Consider the following 23,956-nt stretch of genomic DNA (forward strand, 5'->3'; position numbering starts at 1 on the left):
ACTGAGAAGCGGCCAGGTACAGGAGCACATTTTAAAAATCTGTGGAAGAGGCTGAAAGTAGACACCGGAAAGTCGTACTGGAATTATTATTATTATTATTATTATTATTATTATTATTATTTGTATAAAATAGGCCTATGTTGAGTAAGGATGAAACTGGTTTTGACACGTTTTTTTTTCTTCCCTCCCAGAAGATTTCAAATCACTTAATATAATTTTTGGTGAATTTTATGAATAGTTCAATTTAATAAAAGTTGGCAATACATTTTGGGATTTTTCATATTTGTTCCAGTTAGTACGATACCACAAGCCTTTAGTCTACAGAAGTTACTAGATCAGTGGTCCTCACAGTAATTTGGGCACGGGCATAAATTGATCTTATTTGGCTGTTTGCGGGCACGCTGACTATTGCATAGGTTCTTATCTTAAACACTGCCTTCCCCCGACATATCATATACGCAGATTTCACACTGCTTTTCATAAAGCAGGGTCGACCTGGGTGATAGAAGTAAATACTTAACGTGCGTATCAATGCCCCGGAAGCAGCTTGTTATGGACGCTTCCATCCAAGCTTCTCTGGATTGAACCGTCAGCCCAAATGTTGATTAAAGCAAATGTTTCTTCATCCCTGCTGCAATCTGGCTCACGCTGTGTCTCAGTCAACGAAAACATGGCTAAATACAATAAACAGAAATGTTCCTTGTGGAAGTGAAACCTCCACGCAGGCGTGGCTGTTTGTTATTTTGTCAGCTTACAAACCGCCATCATGCATTTTGTCTCACTCAATCCGGGTCAAAGCGTGTCACCCCACATCCTGAGGTGGGTCGCTGGGACCCGGGTCAAACTGGGTATGACCCAGGTATGGGGTTTCACACTACGCAGGATTGTGACCCGGATAGCAGGAACCCGGGTTGGGACCTGTGTAGGAGTGCCAGTGTAAAAGGGGCTTTAGATTGGGTGTGCAGTGAAAAGGGTACTTTACTATACACAATAAAAGAAAATATATTAAAGGCTGGCAAGAACAGAGCATAAAGAGGAAAGGGCAATTACTTCAAGTTGTCAGGGTTACGTGAGGAACGGGGGCATGTTTACCGATAGGCCCTGATTTGTGAGAATTAAATAACCTTCCATTTAAAACAAACATCGTGTTCAGATTTTAAACAGATAAACACAGAAAACACTTGTTTTTTTTATTTGGTCTTGATTCTTCATTGCTGCTGAATGTTGGGCACAAGGCTCAAACTTGTGACACTAATCAGATCCATATTATGTAACTGGCAGCATAAGTTAGTTTAAGTTAGTTCATTAATGCAGGAAACATGGTTTGAAGACTAATAGCCTTGGCTTGCCAAGTTGTATATTTGCCCACACTGCCAGCAGACAGGGTTGGTGTACCTGCTTGCAGAAATGTTGTAATGTCAATAATAACAATAATATGATTGATTGGATACAGCTGCGTACCACTCTGATTGTCTGAAGGAACGTTTGGATTCCAATAATTAGAGTAGTTATGACTTGTGTAGGAGAACCCATGAACTTACAGTGCTGGAAAACAATTTAGGGGATACCAAGAGATATTTAAATAAAACACATAAGACCCAATTTAATCAGACTTAATTTTATTAAAACATTTCACAGCGGGTACAACTCTTTGAGTTGTAACAATTAATTTCCTTAAGTGTCCCATAAACCTCAAAATAAACAATTAGTTACAACTGTCATTGGCAAGCCTTGAAAAGATAAAGGGGGCTGTGGAATGGACACAGAATCAAGGATAGGAAAATTGATTTTAAAACCTTAGCTAATCACATAACACTTACAGACTAAGTTAAATACATTTGTGTTATCCAAGCTTTTATGACTAGGTTTTTTGTCAAACGGTAACATAATGCGGCTTAAAATAAAATGGAGAATACATCAATCATAATTCTAAATGTATCTACAGTGCCTTAAGGCATATTGTACAGTCTGTGGGCTGAGGACTGAGCTCACTGAATAGTGTAAATGAAAAGACTTAAGAAAGTACTCCAGCCAGAGGGAGACCGATCCGTTCAAGCATTATTTATAGTAAAACAACAGCTCTTTTTGTATGATACATCATCACTCACATGGGATGTAAGCGAGATCAAGCTGAGTGCTTCAAGTTCTACAGTGAAGAAGACAGTAACTTTGCCAAACAAAGGGCTGTGGAGGCTAAAGTGGAGAGCCATGGAAAAAGGTAAAATGCAATTGATTTATTTACAGTACGTACACCTTAAAATGCAGGTTCATACCTTTTTTCACTTGAGAAAGGTTGTGTCTCTGTAATGGTTGTAATTCTATCTCTGTAGTCTTGTCAAGCCTAACCATGACGCTATATAGAACTATATTGAACTAAATTTTATTGTGGAAGACATGTCTTATTAATTAATGAGTTAAAGTATTTGCTGTTGGTCAGTTCATATAAGGGTTTACAGGCATGGATAAACTCTTAAGTGACATATGCACTTTTTAAATATGTACTTTTATGTCCCCTTGGATTAATTGTTGATGGAGTAGCTTTTTAGTATTTTGATTGATTTCTGTTCTTCACCATAATAGCAGCCAGGCTTTTCTTTATATTAAGTATATAATAATAATAATAATAATAATAATAATAATAATAATAATAATAATAATAATAATAATAATAATAATAATATGATATTCATAATAAACCCTTAGTTAGTTCATCCCTAGCGGGCACTTAATTTTTAAGTTAATTGATGCATTACTCAATGGAAAATATTATTTCTGTTTTAAGATTTTAAACTTTAGAGAAAAAGCCAAATTAATACTTGGTGAAGACTTTGACTAAAATGGATAACATTCTAGGAGACCTGCTGTAATTTCTACATTAATAATTTATTGATTTGTTCTTAAAAGATGATAAGGTATGAATGTCTTAATTACCTTCAAATGCATACACTATGATGTCTACCTTATGGAATTCTCTAGTGTATGTATCTGCTAACAGTGGTTGTCAGTATGCCTCCTTAAATTTTTTCTAATTCATATTTATATTCTTTATATCAAATGCTATATAAAGTAAATGGCCAGTTACTAGAATTCTCCTAGCTTTATTAAACAATGTCTTCCCTTTTTGTGTGAAGCTAGAAGTAATTAAAGACATGCTTGTTTACTGTAGTCAGAAGGCACCACCACCTGAAACAGTAACTGGAGCTCATTCTAGGGAGGCACCTTGATTTATAATGGCGTCCTGTTTACTTTTCTTCAAAAGCACAACAAACGTCTAATTACTTCCTGTTTTCATTTCCCAGTAAGTGAAGCCGGAACTGGGGAGGTGAATTCACAGATCGCTCAGGTAAATGTGTGCATTTTACTTCCCGAATTACCAGAACACTATAGCCAAACGCATTCGAACTGTATCATTTTTATGTGTGGCGACGATTGTGAAACAAAGGTTTCGGTTTTAACTAACATGCTAATGTGCATGCCATCTGTTTGTGGTATCTAGTTAATTATACCACTAACCCTTGCTGGTGAGTAAAGGTAACGAGATATGAGCTCTAGACCTACTCGTTCAAAGGGTATAATACTGTTGTACAGTGGTTAAGGAATTCACTTGACTTTTGCCCCGTTAAACCTTGTTCAAATCAGAATAGGTGGCTTAAAGAATTAAACAAAAATCCCTATTGTAACAGGCACTGAACAGATCTAAACAGCTTAGATTATTGACGTCCCCTTCTTTAGACTTATTTAGACATGGTGGTTTTCATAACCTTGGTATACAAAGGGCTGTGCTTTAAGGGTGTAAATAGTGTCTGTGTGCAGCTCAAATTAATATGGCCAACACCCTGGCTTCTTTGTTCTTTATTTCATCAGATGTGAGAACTGTGATTACTATCATGCAACACAAACATGACTGCATGTGATCATTCCCTTTAATGTGAATACATGCACTGATTTATCCACTTAACAACCACACTAGCATATATACATTTTAATGTTCCCAATGTATCATGTGATGCTGAAAAATACTGTGTATTGTACTGTACTTTAATCACATCTCTGTATAGCGGTACTGTATAGGGTTCTTGGTGTTTTTTTGTGTTACAGTTTTAACTACCCAGTATACCAGCTGTATTTCTAATTGGAACCAGTGAGCTAATTATTTTTCAGTTAGTCTTTTTCTCTTGCAATCTGTTCTTGTTGACAGCTGTTTAATGTGGACAAAATGCCTTGTCCCAAGGTGTCCACATTAGAGGAGTTCACTGTATTAAACTAGATGTCTGAGTAATTGATAGTGCATTGGGATTGTCTTTTGAGCTTTGTAGAAACTGATTTACTATTGGTACATATTTCCATAAAGTTATAAGTGTAAGTAGCAGGGTTCCGAAAAATATAGGGTTACACGTCCCCACGTGTTGCTACACCTGTTTAAATAACGTACCTGTAATTGTTTTCATTGTTAACATCCTGACAACTTTTTACACTTATAACTTTAAAGTCTGTTTCAAAGCTCTTTTCAAAATGTCCACTCTAGTGCACTGGGGTTTGAGATCTGTCGTCTGAATCACTGCATAACTACAATTGCTCTGGCTTTTCTGTTCCGTACCACATCATGAATCGTTATTGCTATGTTATCTGTTTGACAATGTGGGCAATAATCCTTACACTATCAGTGCACGAAAGCGGACATTTTGACTGTTGTTTAAACATGTGGGGACGTGTACTGCTATATTTTTCGGAACCCTGCTACTTACTCTTTAAGGAGACGAACGTGAAGTAGACAAACATCTGATTTTGTGATCAACCTATAACCAGCTGGGGTTGTACTGGAGAATGTTATAGCACTAGGAACCCTCACCCCTAGATTGCATCAACCATCTCTCCACTTTTATCTTTGGATTTGCCCTAAAAAAGACAGATAATGAAATTCAGAGGAATTCCCTGGTGCTCCAAACATCACAATAAAGAAAAAAAAGTTGGTGTGAAAAGGGTTAAGCTATAATAGAAGAAGAGACCTTGCTTGGCTGTTAGAATGGTACATCTGTTTAAAGTTGGGCGCTACATAATGCTATTCACATGACTCCTTCCTACTGTTAAGTGTCTTTCACATTCAGGCTGCATTCTGAATGTAGTGGTTTTCCACATTAACTTATTCGCTCATCATCCCTTACGATTAAATTGAATAATGGCAATGGCAACAACATCGCCTTTGTGTAAAACTGAATGCTGCCCCTTCTTTTGAAGGATCTGTACCTGAAGAATCCTTTATAAACCATCCATTATGATGCTGTTTCTCATGCTTTTCCCAAGCTTAAACTACACATTTTCTGATCTTTAGCATGGTTGACCATTCCCTAACTATGTTTGTACTAAGTTTTACTGCACTTTGTTTTTAATAGACAGTAAACAGGTTTAAGGCATTTTATTTTTATTTAAAAACTGTTTGTTTATTATTTTACAGATTATAATAATATTATCCAGAGTAGTCGGCTGAGATACAGACACATTTACAATAAAATCTTGGCTATCTGATTTTACAAAAACCTCAAACAGCAACCCTGGTAACCAGCCATGTTATGTGCAATGCACCTCTGCTCTACTGTTGTCATAGACAAAATGACAGTTCCCTGTTTTAGGAAGTTATACCTCTTCTATTTAATTGTTCAGGGCTTGTATTGTAATTATTTCGGTAGGTTTCTTTATTGAGAATGTCATATTAATAGTTTTGGCATATTACTAATAATACCTGAGAGAGGTATGTGTGTGGGGGGCCTCTGTGTGCATTTATTTTGTAGGAGAGCAATCAGAACCACATGGGAAGTGTTTACAAGAGGGGGGAGCTCACAGTTCATAAAGGGAACCCCGCTGTAGATTTTTCTGTACCATATGCTTATTTATTTGTCCTGCATGTGGTTGCTCTCTGTAGGGTTACTTGAGCCCTCAGTGGTGGACATGTGTTGTCAATGCTGCTGGAGAATTCCTGGAGTTATTAAAGTGGATTTAGATAAACAATTCCATAAATCTTTCCTCTCATGATCTTCCATTCCCTATTGAAGTGCACGAGAGGTAATAATATTTACTATGTAAATCACATGTGTGCCATATATTATAACTAAAATGTTTTTCTTGTATTTTAAAAACAATTCCTGGTACCATACTAGGTTGAAGAGTAAGTAGCTTTATGTTAAATTATCTTCTTCTTCTTCTTCCTCTTCCTCTTCTTCCTCTTCCTCACCCTCCTTCTTTTTCTTATTATTTTACCTTTAACTTTGAATCATTCTTATTATTCAAATATTGTTTTATTTTTATTTCTGACAGGTGTTTTGACTATGAGTTTAGGGCCTGGTCTTCAGTTCCAGTTGCATGTCTTAGACATACAGTATGTAGTGACTAGATCATCAGGTGTTTTTATATTAGTAAGCACCCGCACCAGCTAGTGCACAGCAGTGTATTGTCAGGAAGGTAAAAGGAAACTTGATCCAAAGTGGTACTGATGGCACTGGCTCTTCTATTAAGAGACTTTGGCTGATCTATATATACTAAAATACAACTCCTCTCCAGTGCAACAGCAGTTGATTTACTCTGCGATGATAATTTAAGGTTTAATATCACACAATAACATGAATACAACAGTTGCAGGCACTGGCTGCTGAGCTGAAGTGTGACTTTCTGGGGACCATGCAGGAGCTGTCCAATATCCAGCAAGGGGATCACAGCCTGGAGGAGAAGATGAAGTTCTGTCAGAACAAAATGGATGAAAAACTCATGGGGATTAAGAATTCATTTAACACTTTTAAGGTACATTCTCAGGACCATGCTGGGGTAGATGCTGGTAGGTGGATGGATGGAGTATGTGATTTGTATCTTTCATTTTTTAAAGGAGGAGCTCAGCAGGGCCTTGTCACGGATTAACAAGACCAACTACAGGCAGAGAGAGATGCAGAAGAACTTAAAACTCTTCCAGATAAAGATGGAAAGAGAAGTCCTTTCATCATTACATAGGTAATCAAGTCTGAAACACCATATAATCCTTTACAGAGCCAGAAATTTTATGTAATTTAATTTTTTGAATGATTCATTCATTAAACAATGTATTCATTAATTTATTTTCTAATGGATCCTTCAGAAAAAGCCACAGAGAGGATGGTCTAACAGAAAGCAGTCAGTGTTTATCAAACCAGGTGGAACTCAATGTGATACAGCACTATTTTGCAAGTTTACCCAACAATCCTGCTGTTCAAAAAGGTAATTTACACATTTTACAGTTTCAGTTTCAATAATCTCAAACCTTTAAGAATCATGAACCCCACATTTAGATAGCTTTTAACTAGGGTCTTGTGGTGGTGGGGTCTGGTGCCATTTCTCCAATATACTGTATAAGAGCAAATAATATTTTAGTTTAAAAAAAAAAAATATATATATATATATATATATATATATATATATATATATATATATATATATATATATATATATATATATATATATATATATATATAATATATAGCCTGTGTTAGTTGCTTTGAACTGTTTAGGGTTAGATATTAAGTTGTAATGGTCTTTTTTAATTTGGTTGACCTAATACATCCTAAATGGCTCTGCCGTCATCCTATAAAGGCATAGTAATTTGCCCTAGCCGTAATATATACAGTGCCTTGCATAAGTATTCACCCCCCTTGGACTTTTCCACATTTTGTAGTGTTACAACCTGGAATTAAAATGGATTTAATTAGGATTTTTTGTCACTGATCTACACAAAATAGTCCATAATGTCGAAGTGAGGAAAAAAATCTACATATTTTTCAAAATTATTTACAAATAAAAAACTGAAAAGTCTTGATTGCATAAGTATTCACCCCCTTTGCTGTGACACCCCTAAATAAGCTCTGGTGCAACCAATTGCCTTCAGAAGTCACATAATTAGTTGAATGGAGTCCACCTGTGTGCAATTAAAGTGTCACATGATCTCAGATTAAATACACCTGTTTCTGGAAGGCCCCAGAGTTTGTTAGAGAGCATATCTAAACAAACAGCACCATGAAGACCAAGGAGCTATCAAAACAAGCCCAGGATAAAGTTCTGGAGAAGCACCAATCAGGGTTGGGTTATAAAAAAATATTCCAAACTTTGAACATCCCCGGAGCACCGTTAAATCCATTATTAAAAAATGGAAAGAATATGGCACAACCGCTACTCTGCCTAGAGAAGGCCCCACCAAAACTCAGTGACCAGATAAGGAGGGCATTAGTCAGAGAAGCAACCAAGAGGCCAATGGTAACTCTGAAGGAGCTGGAGAGATGGGAGAAAGCTGAGATGGGAGAAACCGTCCATGGGACAACTATAACCCGGACGCTCCACAAAGCTGGGCTTTATGGAAGAGTGGCGAGAAGAAAGCCCATATCAAATCCTGTTTGGATTTTGCCAAAAAGCATGTGGGAGACACAGCAAACATGTGGAAAAAGGTTCTCTGGTCTGATGAGACCAAAATTGAACTTTTTGGCCTTAGTGCAAAAAAAACGCTAGTCCCTGCCGATGCTTTTCATCGGCAGGGACTGGGAAACTGGTCAGGACTGAGGGCAAGATGGATGGAGCCAAATACAGGGAAATTCTAGAAGAAAACCTGTTTCAGTCTGCAAGAGACCTGGGACTGGGGCGGCGGTTCACCTTCCAGCAGGACAATGACCCTAAACACACAGCCAAAGCTACACTGGAGTGGTTTAAAAACAAGAACCTGAATGTCTTAGAATGGCCCAGTCAAAACCCAGACCTCAATCCGATTGAGAATCTGTGGCAAGACTTGAAAATTGCTGTTCACCAACGGTCCCCATCCAACTTGACAGAGCTTGAGCAATTTTGCCAAGAAGAATGGGCAAAAATTGCAGGATCCAGATGTGCAAAGCTGGTAGAGACTTACCCAAAAAGACTCACAGCTGTAATTGCTGCCAAAGGTGCTTCTACCAAGGGGGGTGAATACTTATGCAACCAACAAATATCTTTTTTTTTTGTTTAATTCACTTTTGTGTCACAATAAAAAATATTTTGCACCTTCAAAGTGTTAAGTATGTTGTGTAAATCAAATGGTAAAAATCCCAATTAAATCCATTTTAATTCCAGGTTGTAACACTACAGAATGTGGAAAAGTCCAAGGGGGGTGAATACTTATGCAAGGCACTGTATATATCTGTATCTCATGTTTTAAATTGCTGTGAAAGAAACAGGCATGATGGAGGGCTATCATCAAGCATTGCATTGATAAGCATCTGCACAACTTGTGACCAAGTGAAATGTGTGCACATCTACTAACAGCATATGATCTAACTATATGCATGATGATAAATAATATCAAGATCAGATGGTGGAACATGTCTAATTTGAATTTGTCCATCATATTTATGATAATTGACACAATTGACACAATTTATATAACTTGTATAAAAAACACAGTAAAATATAAAATCTGTGTGTTTTTATTTTTATGTTTTCACCCTCAAGGGACAAGTTGTGATTACAAAAGAAAACACGATCGATTATATGTTTTATATAGATATATGTTTGTTTCTTTTTTTAAATTAGACTCTTTTTCAGTTCTCTGCAATTCCTTATTCAGCAGCATCTGGACTTGCTTCGCATCCTGCAAGACCGAGTGTTGAAATGCCAGTGGCAGGGCATCATGGGGGATATATTTATGAAGTTAACCAGCAAGGAGGTATGCCCATCGTTTACAATTGGTCTGTTGGTTACACGGTTGTCTCAATGCTTACTTACCAGACATTTCATTTGTTTGTTTTATTATACACATGTAGACTGTCTGGCCAGTCAGACACTTGAATACAGTAATGTAGCTGTCTTTAGTTAAGAAACAAAAACTTTCTCAAACAGCTCTGACAAGTTACTTGTAAGCTGATTTTTTGGGAAACAGCAGTTACTGTTTTTAGGTGTTTGTTTAATTCCTGGACATTTATAAATGGTCTAAGAGGTAATGGTTATTACACTCTAATTGAAAAGTAACAACAGGGATACCACCTGTACTATACCTTACAACATACAGTAAGCATTACGATCCTTCAGTGAAAAGTTCAGTACTAGTAAGTTGTTTTTTTTTATTAGCATTATAAGCTCTGTTTAAGTTTAATGCAAATTTTCTCCTTCAATAAACTCATTAGTAGGGTCCCATGAGTAGCTCACATGGTAAAGTCACACTGTACTGTACTGTACCTATCTAGAGTGCCTGGAACAAAATGGTTGCAGTGCAATTTGTATCTATTCCCAAATTCTGACGTCATGATGAGCAATGCAATTAGGGGTGCCACCCGTTCTGGTTTTGCCTGGATTGTTCTCTTTTAAAGGCAGCTGTCCTGGGAAATCTGTAAGACTTCCCGGGACGTTAAATGTCAAAGTATATGATTTATTTATTTATTTATTTATTTATTTATTTATTTATTTATTTTTGTGCAAAGTGACTTTGGTGTCCCGGTTTTTTGTAAGTCAGAGGTGGGAACCCTAAATGCAATAAGAAGTAAGAAAACATAACCAGTGTATTTTCAGGACCATAACAGATTCCTTGATCCGGATTCAGGAAGATATTAGAGGGGCAGTTTAAAATGAAATAATGACAGACCTGTACCTTATGGAAAGCAAGCACACGTAAAATTGTTCAAATTGGGAGGGTTGCTGCATACTGTATTCTGATTATTTTGCTAATTCCTGCTAATTTCCTTTTCAGAGTGATTTCCTTGATTACTATGTTGCGTATCTGAAGGAGTTGCCTGAATGCCTTTCTGTTGTGAGCATGTCCTGCTCCAGTTCCCATAAAACCGCAAGCCTTTTTGAGGAATGGTCATTCCACTGAGACATTGTGAATGTTAAAGTCAGTACTACAGTATATACTTGATGGTTCAAGCACAGAGAGCACTAAGCATCCGGAACACATTTCATTGAAAATCACTTGCCCTCTTTAACCCCATAGAACACTTTGATGGTTTTCTGACCTTCCACAGTAATTGCCCATGTGATTCTGACACCTAAATGTTCTAAAATAGAAAGAAATTAAACTGTCCCTTCAGGGCACTGCTTTACAGTATAGAAAAAATAATAACAATGTATTGCCTCAGTATTTCTGCCATTTACCAGAGAATTAAAGCTCCCAAAACCACCAGGCAGAAAAGCCACTCAGATGACATCACTTCATAGAAATAGAGTTTTTGCTAGATGGGTGCAGATAATAGAAGCTTCTTCTGACCCTGTTACAGGGAGAGGCCCCAGGGGATGAGCATCAACCTTCCCTGCACTCGCTGCTCCTACAGCCAGTGCGCCGTGTCCCAGAATACCTTTCACTATTACAGGTAGGGATTCCAGGAGCACTGGAGTTATCCAAACACTTCACATTGCTAGGTCTGCACCCCTTTTTTGTAAAGCGAAAATCTAAACCGCGACATTTTAACATTGTTTATTTATTTATTTGTTTTTTTAAACCGGTTAATTTAGCAGAGTGGTAAATACTTTGTGAATATGGTCAATTAGGCCTGATCCAGTCTTCACAGCAGTTATGTATGAACACTGAAATCTGGGACCCTTTTTAATGTAAGATTATTCATTTTATTATGGATACATGAAATAGCTCAATTTCATTTAGTATCAGGGCACAAAAGGATTGCGTGGGAAAAACATGCAACAAATAGGTGTATATGAAACAACATTTGTTTGGATTGAATGAAGACTTCACTAATGCAATGGGAATGGAATCTGTATTGAAAAAATAGAAGCACAAATAAATGGAGAAGTCGTCCAAAAATTTTCGCTACTGAGGTGAAAAAAAATGAATTTTATTGTGGAAAGTGCAGTACCCTTAAGTATATGCATAATGACTAATCATCTATCACACTGAAACAGCTGCTTAAGCTATTTAAGGCAACGAGCCAATTATTAAACTAAAACATGAACAGTCAGTTTAGCCCAGATACTGTCATAATGTACAGCAATCTGTCTAAACCTTGTGTTCCTGTTTCAGAACTTGTTGAAACACACTGATCCAGAGCACCCTGATTACCACCTGTTACTGATCTGTATCCAGCAGCTTCAATCCTTCCTGTGCCAGAGCAGTCACCTGCTTCAGCATAATGAAGCCCTGCTGACTCAGGACATGAAAGACTTAAAGAGGTGATACTACTTTGTATTTTACAAACTGCATGTTTACAAATGTTTTCTTAAGTAGATCTCTGGAAAAGAATCATTAAATAAGCCATTTCAGTTACCCCGCCCACCTCCATTGTATCCACCCTGGTCTCTAGGACTTCCATGTCACACAGTCAGCATATCACATGGTTTGAATCCATTACCTCATTTATCGAAATTAGACTGTGGTAGAGCAGAGGCTCTACGCTTGGGTGCACGTGTGTGTTAATAAAGTCTTGGTGGCTGCCAGCCATCTTGGTGAAGGGACAGCCTGCAACCAAGATGACCAATTTTTGCACATCCACATGGTCGGTGATTGTTGGATTGAATGATGAATTGTTTGAGAGTGAGTGGTTGAGTGTGGAACGTGGCCAGATGGTGGTTGATTGAATGATTGTCACATTTTTGTTTAGGAAGATGGTTCAGTGAAGGCAGTAGGTCCAGCGTGAACGGAGGAGAGTGTGTGGAGTGGATAAGTAGGAGGAGAATCTCCAGCATGGTTTTTTTGTTATTGTTAGGTCTTCATTAAAACAGCTATGCAAGACTATTGGCTTCTCCATGGACTGGGGTTCAGTCTGAGGATATAGGAACCACATTCACTCCTAGCTCTGCTTTAATGTTAGTGGTCGGTTGATTGTTACAAACCAAAAAAAATTGCATGAAAACAAATCTGAGTGACTTTACCTACTATTAGCATCTAAAATATGGATTTTCAGTATTTTTTCATAATGAATTCAGATTGTTTAAAAAATATATACACTAGCCACCTTTTATTAATGATGGGACAAATATCCGAATATTTGAACAAATATTTTGTAACATGTATTCAGATACAAAAATCAGATGTTCAAGGATGCACCCTATAGCCTGGACGTCGCCGGTTCGAGTCCAGGCTATTCCACTGCCGACCATGGACAGGAGCTCCCGGGGGAGCGGAGCACAATTAGCCGAGCGTCGCCGGGGGGGGGGGGGCTAGGTCGACCAGGGTGTCCTTGGCTCACCACACACCTGCGACCCCTGTAGACTGGACGGGCTCCTGCAGGCTTGCCTGTAAGCTACCCAGCTGCGTTGTCCTCCGACACTGTAGCTCTGGTTTGGCTGCATGGTGGGCCTGCAGAGTGAAAAGAAGCGGTCAGCTGACAGCACACGTTTCGGAGTGTGTTCGTCTTCGCCGCTCCCGAGCCAGCGCAGGGGTGGTAGCGGTGAGCTGAGCCTAAATACAATTGGACATTTCAAATTGGGAGAAAAACAGGGTAAAATTAATTGGCGACTACTAAAAAAAAAAAAAAAAAAAAAAAAAAAAAAAAAAAAAATCAGATGTTCGTATTCACTAGAAATGACAAAAATACCTTGCACTTATTTACCACCTCACCAGAAGTTACGTGACAGTTAAAAAATGAATAAGAGCTCTGTGGCTCCGTGTGATATGTGAGCTTAATATATACAACAAAATACAGGATCAACACAGCAGCTCTTAAGCCTCTGTTTAAAAGTTTTAGACAGCAGAAACTAAACAAACCAGATTATACGCGCACACACATAGTGATCTCTACGGAAGGCCATCTGGGTCAAAAATGCGTTGAGTCAGAATCTAATGGGACAGTAAAAGGCAAGCACGTCATTCTGAAATGCCTTGCTTAAACAGTGCCCAACTTGCTGGAAATGTTGTGTAGTGATTTTTATATAGATTTTTTATATTATATATTGCGATTTTCTGTGATGTGGAATGTAATAAACGCGAACTAAACAGGTGAGTTTTTTCCCCTTCATTTTACAACACCACTTCCACGTTTGTTTTATTTGAAGTGTTTAAAGTAAAATTTCAGTTTTCTTTTGCTTCCTCATGTTATTAATTTATTAAAACGTGTCGATGGCCCCTGTTCACTGTGAAGAAATGGCAATGGCAAGGAATGGGGAAAAAAATTAATAAAATGCGGTGTCAACTTTATGTACTATTTATTTTGGGAATAAACAAAACAACGTTTAACTTGAACTGCTGTTTGGCTTCCTTTGTTTTGTAGTTAATTCTTTGGGGTAAAGTAAGGCCCCCACAACATATTTTTCTTGCTATAAAATAAAGGCACACACACACAGGGGCCACAGGGGCCATAGCCATTTAATGAGGCCAGGCTGAGGGTAGCCAACTGGGCCTCGCTTTCTGGGTTTAATAGTTTGTCAACATTTGTTGCTCAGGTTTGGCAGGTGAAAAGAGCCGATTGGCCTGCTGAGCTTCAGTTTTCTTGATCGATAAGTGGGTTGCACCGATTTGTGCATTTTAAAATGGTTTGCTTTACAGTATAGTTTACAGTTTGTTTTACAATGTTGTTACTTGCATTTATTTCCCTCTAACAGACAAAGGATAACCCAGGTAAAGAGAAGCAAGCAAAAGCTACAGGAACAAATCTAGTGCACAAGACCGCATGACTGGCTGTCAGACAGCAGGAAATGTGACAAAGGCGAGTGTTTCAACCAAGGGGCGTTTTGTAGACCTGACACAGAGAGGAGGTCGAGATCGCCCCCTCTGCAGGTCATCCCTGAGACTGAGCTAGAGAGCGGCTCCCTGAAGCACCTGGCCTGCAATAGATCCTCCTCCAGCCCCCAGGCCAGCAGCAAGAGCATTGCCGATTATGACAGCATCCTTCTCCGGGAGGAGGCGCTGGGCCTGGAGAGCCTGTATGAAGAAGACAGGGAGTCTCTACAGAACGCGTCTCTCTTTGATAACTGCTCCACCGCCTCCTTGGACTCCAGCCTGGACATCACCTTCATCAGCACCAAGAACTACACCAGTGAGTCGTGCGTGTTGGACTACCATAAGTCAGGGAGGACTCGCTTCTCCCCAGAGGACCCAGGTTCCTACAGGCACACGAGGAAAAGCAAGTCACTGAACGGTCTCCAGCTGGAAAGCACCTGCACCGCGTCTGACGCTGACAACCTTAAGACTGCGCCTGGTAACAGCCTGCAGAGTAACGGCAGTGGAGGCAGCCAGCACACCAAGCTGGAGACGGCTGCCGCCAAGGGGCCGGCTGCACAAAAACCCCAGAGGAGCCTTAACCCGCATCAGAAATGGGAGAGCAAAAACCGAGCAGCTGCTCAAGAAGAATCATCAAGGGGGGAATCAGACAAGGTAAATTGTTTACCCTTCAAAAATGTAATTTATTTTTTGTTATAGGCTTATAGATTTACTTGACTTATTTTTACCTCTTTTGATTTTTGATTTTGAAGCCATTGATTATTATAGATTTTAAGATAAGAGTTTGGCATGAATGTAGTGTCAGGTTTAAGGAGTATCCATGTGAGTTTAATGGACTAGTGCCATAGGACAGGAAAATATTGCATGTTATAAAGTTTTTTCGTTTATTGAATCCATCTTTCTGTATGACTTGAGACATTCATGTTTGTAGTAGGCAAGGTTAATACATTCAGAACATGAATAATTTGGCTTTTTGCATGCAGAGAAAGTAAAGATAAATACTGAATCAAACTCTTGGCAGGAGACTTGTGCCTTGACCAGGAGTGGAGTGTTAGAATTGAAAAGCAGAGCACAAGAAAACGTCCAGACAGGGTTCAGTGGACGAAACAGGAAGCAAGAGCAGAAAGGGGGGTTTAGAAGCTCTTTCCGGAAATTGTTCAAGAAAAAGTAAGTACAGTAAATCCACTCTCAATGTTAATTTTACAAACCTTCTGTTATCTGAACAGGCCCCTGGTAATCATCCATGCTGTGCGCAATACATTAGCCACCTTCGCCTCTTATTGGGAATGTCATGTTAACCCATTTATCCCAATCAGTTTCAACACTAGTAGTTTCTCTCTTTGTTTCACTCAATGGCTGGGTCAGTGTCTCAAGTGCATTTCGGTGTCAATTAGTCAGTAAAGGACAATGGTTTAAGTGACAGCCAAAAATACATATATTTACTGTGGTATATTTGTAGAAATGGACTTGTCTATTGCCACATTCTTATTTTTTCCATGTGTATTGAATCCTACATAGGCCCTTAATTCGCATATTTTTTTTTAATGATTAACATCTTTAAAGAACTTCAGTCTTCCATATGTTGTTTATCATTGTGACCGGGTGCTCGTGTCACGTGTGTGGATAACCGCTGCTTAAGCAATACAGAGAGACATGGGAGGTGGAGTTGAAACGCCAGCACAGGCGTGCAGGATTTATTAATATAAAAAGAAAGTAAATAAACAGGTCATGTGATGCTACCAACGATGGTAGCGCACAGAGGACACATACAGCAGGCTGTACAAAAGGCAAAATAAAACACAGTACAAAAACTACAAATAAAAGGTGCCACACAGGGCGAGCGCTAGCCTTATAAACGAGGCGTCCCGCTCCAGGAACCGGCTACACTACGTAACCCTCACTATACATTACTTGGGATCACTATCCCCTAAACTAACCTACTTATGAGCCGGTATTCATAAGACGACTCCTGCTGCTTCATACGGCCTTGGCTGGGCATTGCCTTCACAAGCACCGCTTGCAGTTTCAGGGTTGCGTAGCTGTCGTTCCTGCAGAGCGGACCCTCTCCCGAATATACGCAGCTCCCCTCTGTTGCATGGAGTTACAGTCGCCCTGAGCGATCTCCACCGGATATTTTTAAACTGACAGACACTTGGTCAAGACCCGCCCACCTGCTGATTGAGGACCAGCACTGCCAATCACTTGCTGCCCTTCCCCTCAACCAAGCCTAGCAGGCAGCAAATCTCAATCGAGTGCCTGTCTGTAAACAATAATTTAATCACACAAATCAACTCCAAAAAGACACACAATAAACCCATTTCCACATACAAATTATACCAACACTAATTCCCACCTGTGCAGGGCATTCGCCCTGCCACAATCATTATGATGTGATGAAATTAAAAGCAAGGAAGTAAAAATGACCATAAAATTAGTAAAATTGCACAAGTGGACCTACCTAGGATTCAATTCATTGGGCACTAGTTCATTTTTGCAAATATACCCTATGGGACAACTTCCATAATAACAGTTTGTAGGCATAATTCCAAATTTTATGAGGATGAAAATGAATATTATATGTTTTATATATATATATATATATATATATATATATATATATATATATATATTCTTACATGGTGTAATGGTGTTCAATATATTGTGACATAATTTTTACTTCTATCTTTAAATCTGAATTAATTCTAATTACCATTAGTTTATATAAACTTATATTTATATTATCATGCAATGCTGGCTCTGAGGATCAGCCTTGATTTGGCCTCCCCAGCACATCAGCATGCACAACCTTTTAATGAATTTTGTTTGTTTGTTTATTTATTTAAATTTTATATATTTATTGGAGTTAATTAGTTTATTATTTTCTGTTGAGTCCCGCTGGCATAATCGTGTTCAGTCTATTTATCCATTTACTTTCTTTTATTCTTCTGTATGTCACATTGTCTAATTTTAGCTGTTCTAATACTACAAACTTTACATCATTTATGTCATGTCCTAATTTTCTTATTTCTAATTAATGAAAGGTGGTTCTGAATTATTTTATATAACGTTGTTCCAGTCTCTCCAACATATTTTATTTCATCACATTTTTCACAAGCTATTCCATAAACAGCATTGCTATTTTTACAGTAGGTATTAGTTTTTAGTGGATATGTGTTGTTCTTATGTTTAATTATATTTTTACTTTTGTCCATGTATTTACACACTTTACATGTACTATTAAAAGTATTTGTAGAACCTATTCTGTCAATTATTCTTTTATGTTTACTGTGAACTAAAATATCAGCTACAACTGGGGCCTTAAGAAATACTTTTTTCAATTTTTCTGAATTATGTAGAATCTGCAAGTGTTTCCAAACTATCTTAGAAATATTAGGCAAAAGTTTAGAGTAAGTCACTAATGGGACTCTCTTGACCTTTCTATCTCTATTTTTATAATCTAGTAGATCATCTCTTTAGTTTATCCACTTTTCTTAACTCCATTTCTATAATTCTTTCTTTGTATCCTTTTTTAACATTTGTTTTTAATACATTTCTTTGTTTTACATAGTCACTTTCTTTTGAGCATATTCTTCGTATTCTTATTCCTAGACCCTTTGTGTGTGTGGGTGTGTGTGTGTGTGTCTGTATACATACATACCCCTTAGGGCTGGATAATGTTAAAAAAAATAAATAAATACATTTAAAAAATATGACAATACCCTACTACAAAAATCGCCAGGAAGTTACTCCACAACAATTACTCTTGAGAAGTTCTTACATTTCTGGTTTTAGATCAAGCAGTTCAGAAGGCAAAGAAAAGGGGAATGAGAAACCAACAGCGAAGCAGGCAGCCATTTCTCATCAAGAATTAACAAAGACACCTCAACCTTCTCGTAGCGGAGATCTGGATAAGGGAACTGCAGTCTGAGGAACAGCTCACCCAAGTTACAATCATGCCCAGGGTGGGACAAATCACTTTGGCCACTAGCTTTCAAAACCTGGTGGCCAAGTTAACATTTATGGTGGCCAACATTTTAAAATGGGGATAATATGAGGAGACTTTTGCTTTTGCATGCTTTGGGTGTTTTTTTTTTTAAATTATCTTTAAATTGTGGACGGGGAACTATATACAATCAATGTGCCAGAAAAGTACATAAAATTCCAGGGAACAATATACATTAAATGCCAGGGAACTGTTTTCTGTGTGCATAAAGTGCCAGTGAGTGACTTATATACATAAAATGCCAGGGAACTATATACATAGAACTATATTAATCAAATGCCAGGGAAGTGAACACATTTCTTTATTTTTCAATTACTGGCTAAAATACGTACACTTTGTTAGCTCATTTTCATGTTTGTCCAGATGCAGATTTGTTCAAATCCAAATGCAAATAGATGTGGTTGTTGCTTCAGTTTCTTTGACGTTTTATTCGGGTAAATAAGATATATTTTGAGCAAATGTTTTTTAATTTCCCGTGCTGTCTAAGCTGATCACCGAGCAAGTCAGGGAAACTCAATGGCCTGTAGCATTGCAGCACTCACACTGAGAATTTTTAAAAACCTGTGCAGTTATTTTAAACCCCCTGTCTGTGCCGTAAGGCAGCACAGACACCTCAACACTCCTTTCATCCCTTGTTGATGTTGGGGTGAGAGGAATCTCTTCCGAACTGTAGACAGTTCAGAAAAAATCGGAATGATAACTTCTGGCTGGTGCGCGTTACTATGGAAACAGACAGTTAAGCAGAAAGCCTTTATTACAGAACCGAAGTTCTGTTGTATATCCTGTAAATGGCGTGGCAACTTTGTGGTCAAATCTACTGGTTATATTAAAATTGAAGGTCACATTTGGCGACCTGATTTGAAGCACTCTGTTCATGCCGTACTTAATGTTAGGGCTACGTCTGCATTGCTATAGAAAATTATGAAATGTAACAAGACAAAAAGGAAACCCCTACCATAACACTGTTAACAAGGACTGCACTGATTTAATGAGACAAGTCTGCAAGAAATTCAGATTCTTCAGGGATACAGGACAATTGCTTAATGATTACCACCTCTAATGCCTTTAAAAAAATAGGGGTGTATATCGGTTTAGTTAACTAAAAAAGCTGACTAAATAGTAGAAACTTGGATGTCAAAGCACCTGCCAACTGAAAGCCTTCGTCGACAGTCTGTCTCGCCCATTGTGACTGACACTGCCAGATACAGCTTTTATAGTACACGTCAGTGATGCCATTTAAATAAATCTAATAAATAGTCTAACCCACCATATTACTTACACACTGGTCTGTGCTCTAGTTGGTTTAAAGTGTTGCATTTTCTCATCTCTTATTCGCACGAAGCACTAGCTAAATTATCACTGTTCCCCCTTTTCCCTGTGTTGAAGCTATTTTGGGTGATTGTTAGTTTTTATTAACTATGCAGGTATGTCACATACTGCAGCTGCTGCTGCTGCATCCCAGTACCTAAAGTAATGGCCTCCTGTGCTGCTACTCACTAAAGGTCTAATAGCATTGATTATGTGACCTACAGTATGGCATCTCACGTGACTAGGTACAGTACTAAGAAGGAGTTTAATAGATTTGACCTCATGGTGCAATGTACAGTATTTAAGATGGTAGCAATGTAATTTCATGATTTGGGGAAACCTGTACCCATAAAACACTATTTAGGTAAGGCAAAAAGATAAATCTTTTTTTTTTTTTTATGTTTCAATCACACTTAAGCAAACTGGATATTTAGTCATGAGGATACACCTGCTTTCAGTTTGTAGAACACATTTTAATGCCAAAAACAATGGTGAGTCATGTTTCCATTTTTTAATGCAAAATGAATACTGTTACTAACATAGAATACAAAGATCATCTACAGACACAGTTAGGTACACAGGTAAAGGTTAGGTGTGCCAGTAGATTACCACTTTGTTCTTTTATCTCGGTCAGTCACATAGCTTTTACAGTTAATCATAGCAAATAATCATGCCAATAAAGCAAAAGGCAAGTACATATATACACAAATAAATTTAAACTGAAGTTATGTACAATTCACTTTTTTTTTTTTTTTAATTTCATGTTTTGTTTTTAAACTGACAAGGTTTGGTCGCCAGTACGTTTTAAACCCTCAGCGATTGCTGGGTCCTTTCTTAAACACGACCTGGCACTCGAGTGGTTAAATGCATCCCCACCTGGAAAACCATAAAAAAATAAAATGATGGGTGTAATAAAAAGGCACATTTTGGTAGCTAATGAAACTGGCATGCATCTGGCACAGGGTAAAATTATCACGCATTCAGACACCTTGGAGGTGACTGCATTGAAACCATAAGCAATTGTACAGGTGTTAGAAGAGACCTGGTTTACCTGTTGTGTATCACTGTTTGCTGCAGAGCTATTTAAAGCACTGTTTCTGATAAAGGCAAAGGGGAAATCAACATACAGTTGACATTAAAATGCACTTTATGGTAATTACCCAAGACATAATGGAAGCTACACTAGATACTCTTATGCAGATATATTTCTTTCTTTTCAGTGCTGTGTTTTTTAGGAAATAAGACCAACATTAAAAGTCTAACATACACTTCAATCACTTACATGCTTTCCCACAGTGGTACTGTGACCGCTCAATTGAAATTTATTAAAATAATAATCTGGTTAAAATTATTTGTGAATCTGTACATACAACTTAGATCTTTGTACCTGTGGTAGGAGCAAACAGTTAAGGAATGCGGACACAAGTGTTTAACCATTGCCAATGTTGACACTATACTTGGATACTAAATAAGCAACACTTTGCAGCACTCGAAGGTTGTGGTATTGTATTAGCAGACATGTCTTCAGTATTAAACATTACTATTCAAAGTGCAGTCTGTGAAGACAATTAAAGAACACCAAATACTTCAGCTACCAATGACATTACAAAAAACAAAACAGCGACCTATTATTATTTTTCTTTTTAATTACAGGATCTTTCAGGAATTATCATTTTGGACAGACCCTTCATAATGATGACCTGGAGACACATTTGTTAATTCTATAGGGCGATGCAAAACTTTTGTCCATAGCTGTACAGGCATGTGATCTTGGCTTCTCTGCTCCCTACCCAAGTGTATTCAGTTTAGTTAGAGAGATCTTTCAATGTTTTCGACAAAGACAATGAAAATGACACAATGTCAAAACTTTTGTCGGGCTTAACTTAGGCCATGTTGTAATCCTTTACTGCCCTGGGTATGTTCCCATACCTATTTAATAACTATTCTCTCAATGTCAAATAGACACTGGGCAGCAAAGGGTTAAAAAATAGCACATTTTGTTAGGGCTTACTGGTATAAAGGAAATAACACCTGCATTGTTTCTCAATATGGCCACATGTTCTTTTGTATTACTACATACAGAATGTTTGCTTGTCTAAAAGTTATGAATTAGTGCCACTGAAAGTTGTCTGACCCAGTGATGCATTCCAACTGATGTTTTTTTTTTTTTTTTTTTCTGTATGAAACATCAGCATGGATCTATATAGATTGTATTCACATGCCACAGACATCAGACAGGGGAGCAGAAAAAATTAAATAAAATATAAACACAAGTTCAATTCAAGCCCAAATTATATGGAACGAAATGCAGATTTACCCCAAAAAAGGATCTTGTGACTGCATTAAAAATAGCTGCAATCCATAAACATTGTTTTGTGATTCACATATTATATAAACACAGAAAATACTAGTGCACTTTTTTAGTGTTCAGCATATTATTTTTAACTGGGGTTTATTCTGGACAGCCATACAGAACCAATGAAATGCAAAAGTAAAAGCATCAACATTGTAAAAGTAAGAATTGAAATACAGTCCATTTTCAAACACAGATGCCCAATGTCACACTGTATAGAACATTATACAAATTGCCCCTCTCCATGAAGTGTGCCTCAAATCGGACTTTACAGTAGGTTTGTAATCTTTTACTATACAGTAAACTTGCACTGTTCAAAATATTTTTAAAAAGTAATCTAAATTATTATTTGTTGTTATTGTGTTACAAAGTCACACATTGTGTTTCTGCGGTGGAAAATCATTTACTGTCGAACAATGAAGCCTGTTAGACAAAGATACCAGATGCTGGCCAATTCTAGAAATACCACTGTTTTATTATGATGCCAAGGAGAGAAGCCCTTGGTAACAAATTATACAATATTTAGGTCATGCAACAACCCCAACCTATAACAGTGATGACAATAAGACTCCTATTGCATAGCTGTTTCACCCATTTCAGGTTTTAATGTGAGATTCTCTAGCCACAGTGTATAGGTAATAATCTCTGGTGTGTCATCTTAAACTCATTGTGAAAACAGGAGAGGATCAAAATGCTATGCACTGGGAGACTTATTTCCATCCCTGTATAAAGACTTATGGCAGTATCCCTACAATCGTTTTGCATAAACTTACATGTTGCAATGCTTTGGTGTGAATAGCATTTCTATAGCAACACTATGACTCGCCCAATGTCACACGTTTCAATGATTCCAAAAAGGACTAGACCATTCTAATATAATCCTTGTTGTCCTCAGACATTCAATCAACGAGTATGTCCCCTTTCAGAGTCATGATCTTGGTAAGAGTGGCCTCTTCCGTACCTTTTAACCCCAGCGAAAGCAGACGATTATTATTGAGGTACCATGTAGTGAGCTTAAAAACAAAAAAAAGGTAAATGGTCTAGTATACCACAGCCCAATTCACATGTAAAACTCACCACATAAAGCAACCTCCTCTGAATCACACTAAACAAGAGGATATCTGTTAAATCCCAACACACAAGGGCATGAATCAGAGGTAGCAGTGTGGAATTCCACCTGGATTCAGTTTCACGGGGCTGGTCTGTGACGTGGATTGTGGTGAGCTTTAGTCCTTTCACAAATCTGGCCAAAGACACGTGATAGAAAAATGTGATTGAAACTCTGAAATGAAGTCTTCTCCTCGTGAACAGTTGAATTTTAGCACAAGGCATTTTAGCAAAGTCATCTACTTGACTTTTTGACGCTACATGATTCTATTTGTTTTCCCTCAGCTGTTCCCAGATTAGCTGGTATCTGCAGCATAGAATATTCTCTGGTCTGTTACAAATAGCTGCAATCTTCTAATGGTAAAAGTCTCTGGGTGTCTTTTCTAGAAATGCTTGGTAACAACGTAGCCTAAATAATGATATGTCAAAGTGTTTAAATACCCAACTGCCATGCCCAGTAGCATGACAACATAAGGGTTCTATTAAACACAAACATGCACACAATAATTTTAGTATGGTTCCAAGTTGGAAATGTGATAGAGCAATGTGTAAT

At 37.8% G+C, this 23,956-nt stretch overlaps 1 protein-coding gene across 1 annotated transcript; it reads left to right on the plus strand.

The window, feature by feature from the left end:
• The first annotated feature begins 154 nt into the window (after window positions 1-154).
• On the plus strand, window positions 155-22,129 carry LOC117411265 (rho guanine nucleotide exchange factor 33-like). Its single transcript, XM_059025932.1, is given in 13 exon segments — window positions 155-2,218; window positions 3,300-3,343; window positions 6,625-6,789; window positions 6,872-6,993; window positions 7,118-7,236; window positions 9,565-9,578; window positions 9,581-9,697; window positions 10,715-10,793; window positions 11,245-11,333; window positions 11,999-12,147; window positions 14,578-15,286; window positions 15,654-15,799; window positions 18,425-22,129. Coding segments are annotated over 13 exon segments (1,899 nt in total). The 5' UTR covers window positions 155-2,208; the 3' UTR covers window positions 18,561-22,129.
• Window positions 22,130-23,956: the final 1,827 nt, after the last annotated feature.

The sequence above is a fragment of the Acipenser ruthenus genome, chromosome 6 (genome assembly GCF_902713425.1).
Source record: "Acipenser ruthenus chromosome 6, fAciRut3.2 maternal haplotype, whole genome shotgun sequence".
Taxonomy (NCBI): domain Eukaryota; kingdom Metazoa; phylum Chordata; class Actinopteri; order Acipenseriformes; family Acipenseridae; genus Acipenser; species Acipenser ruthenus.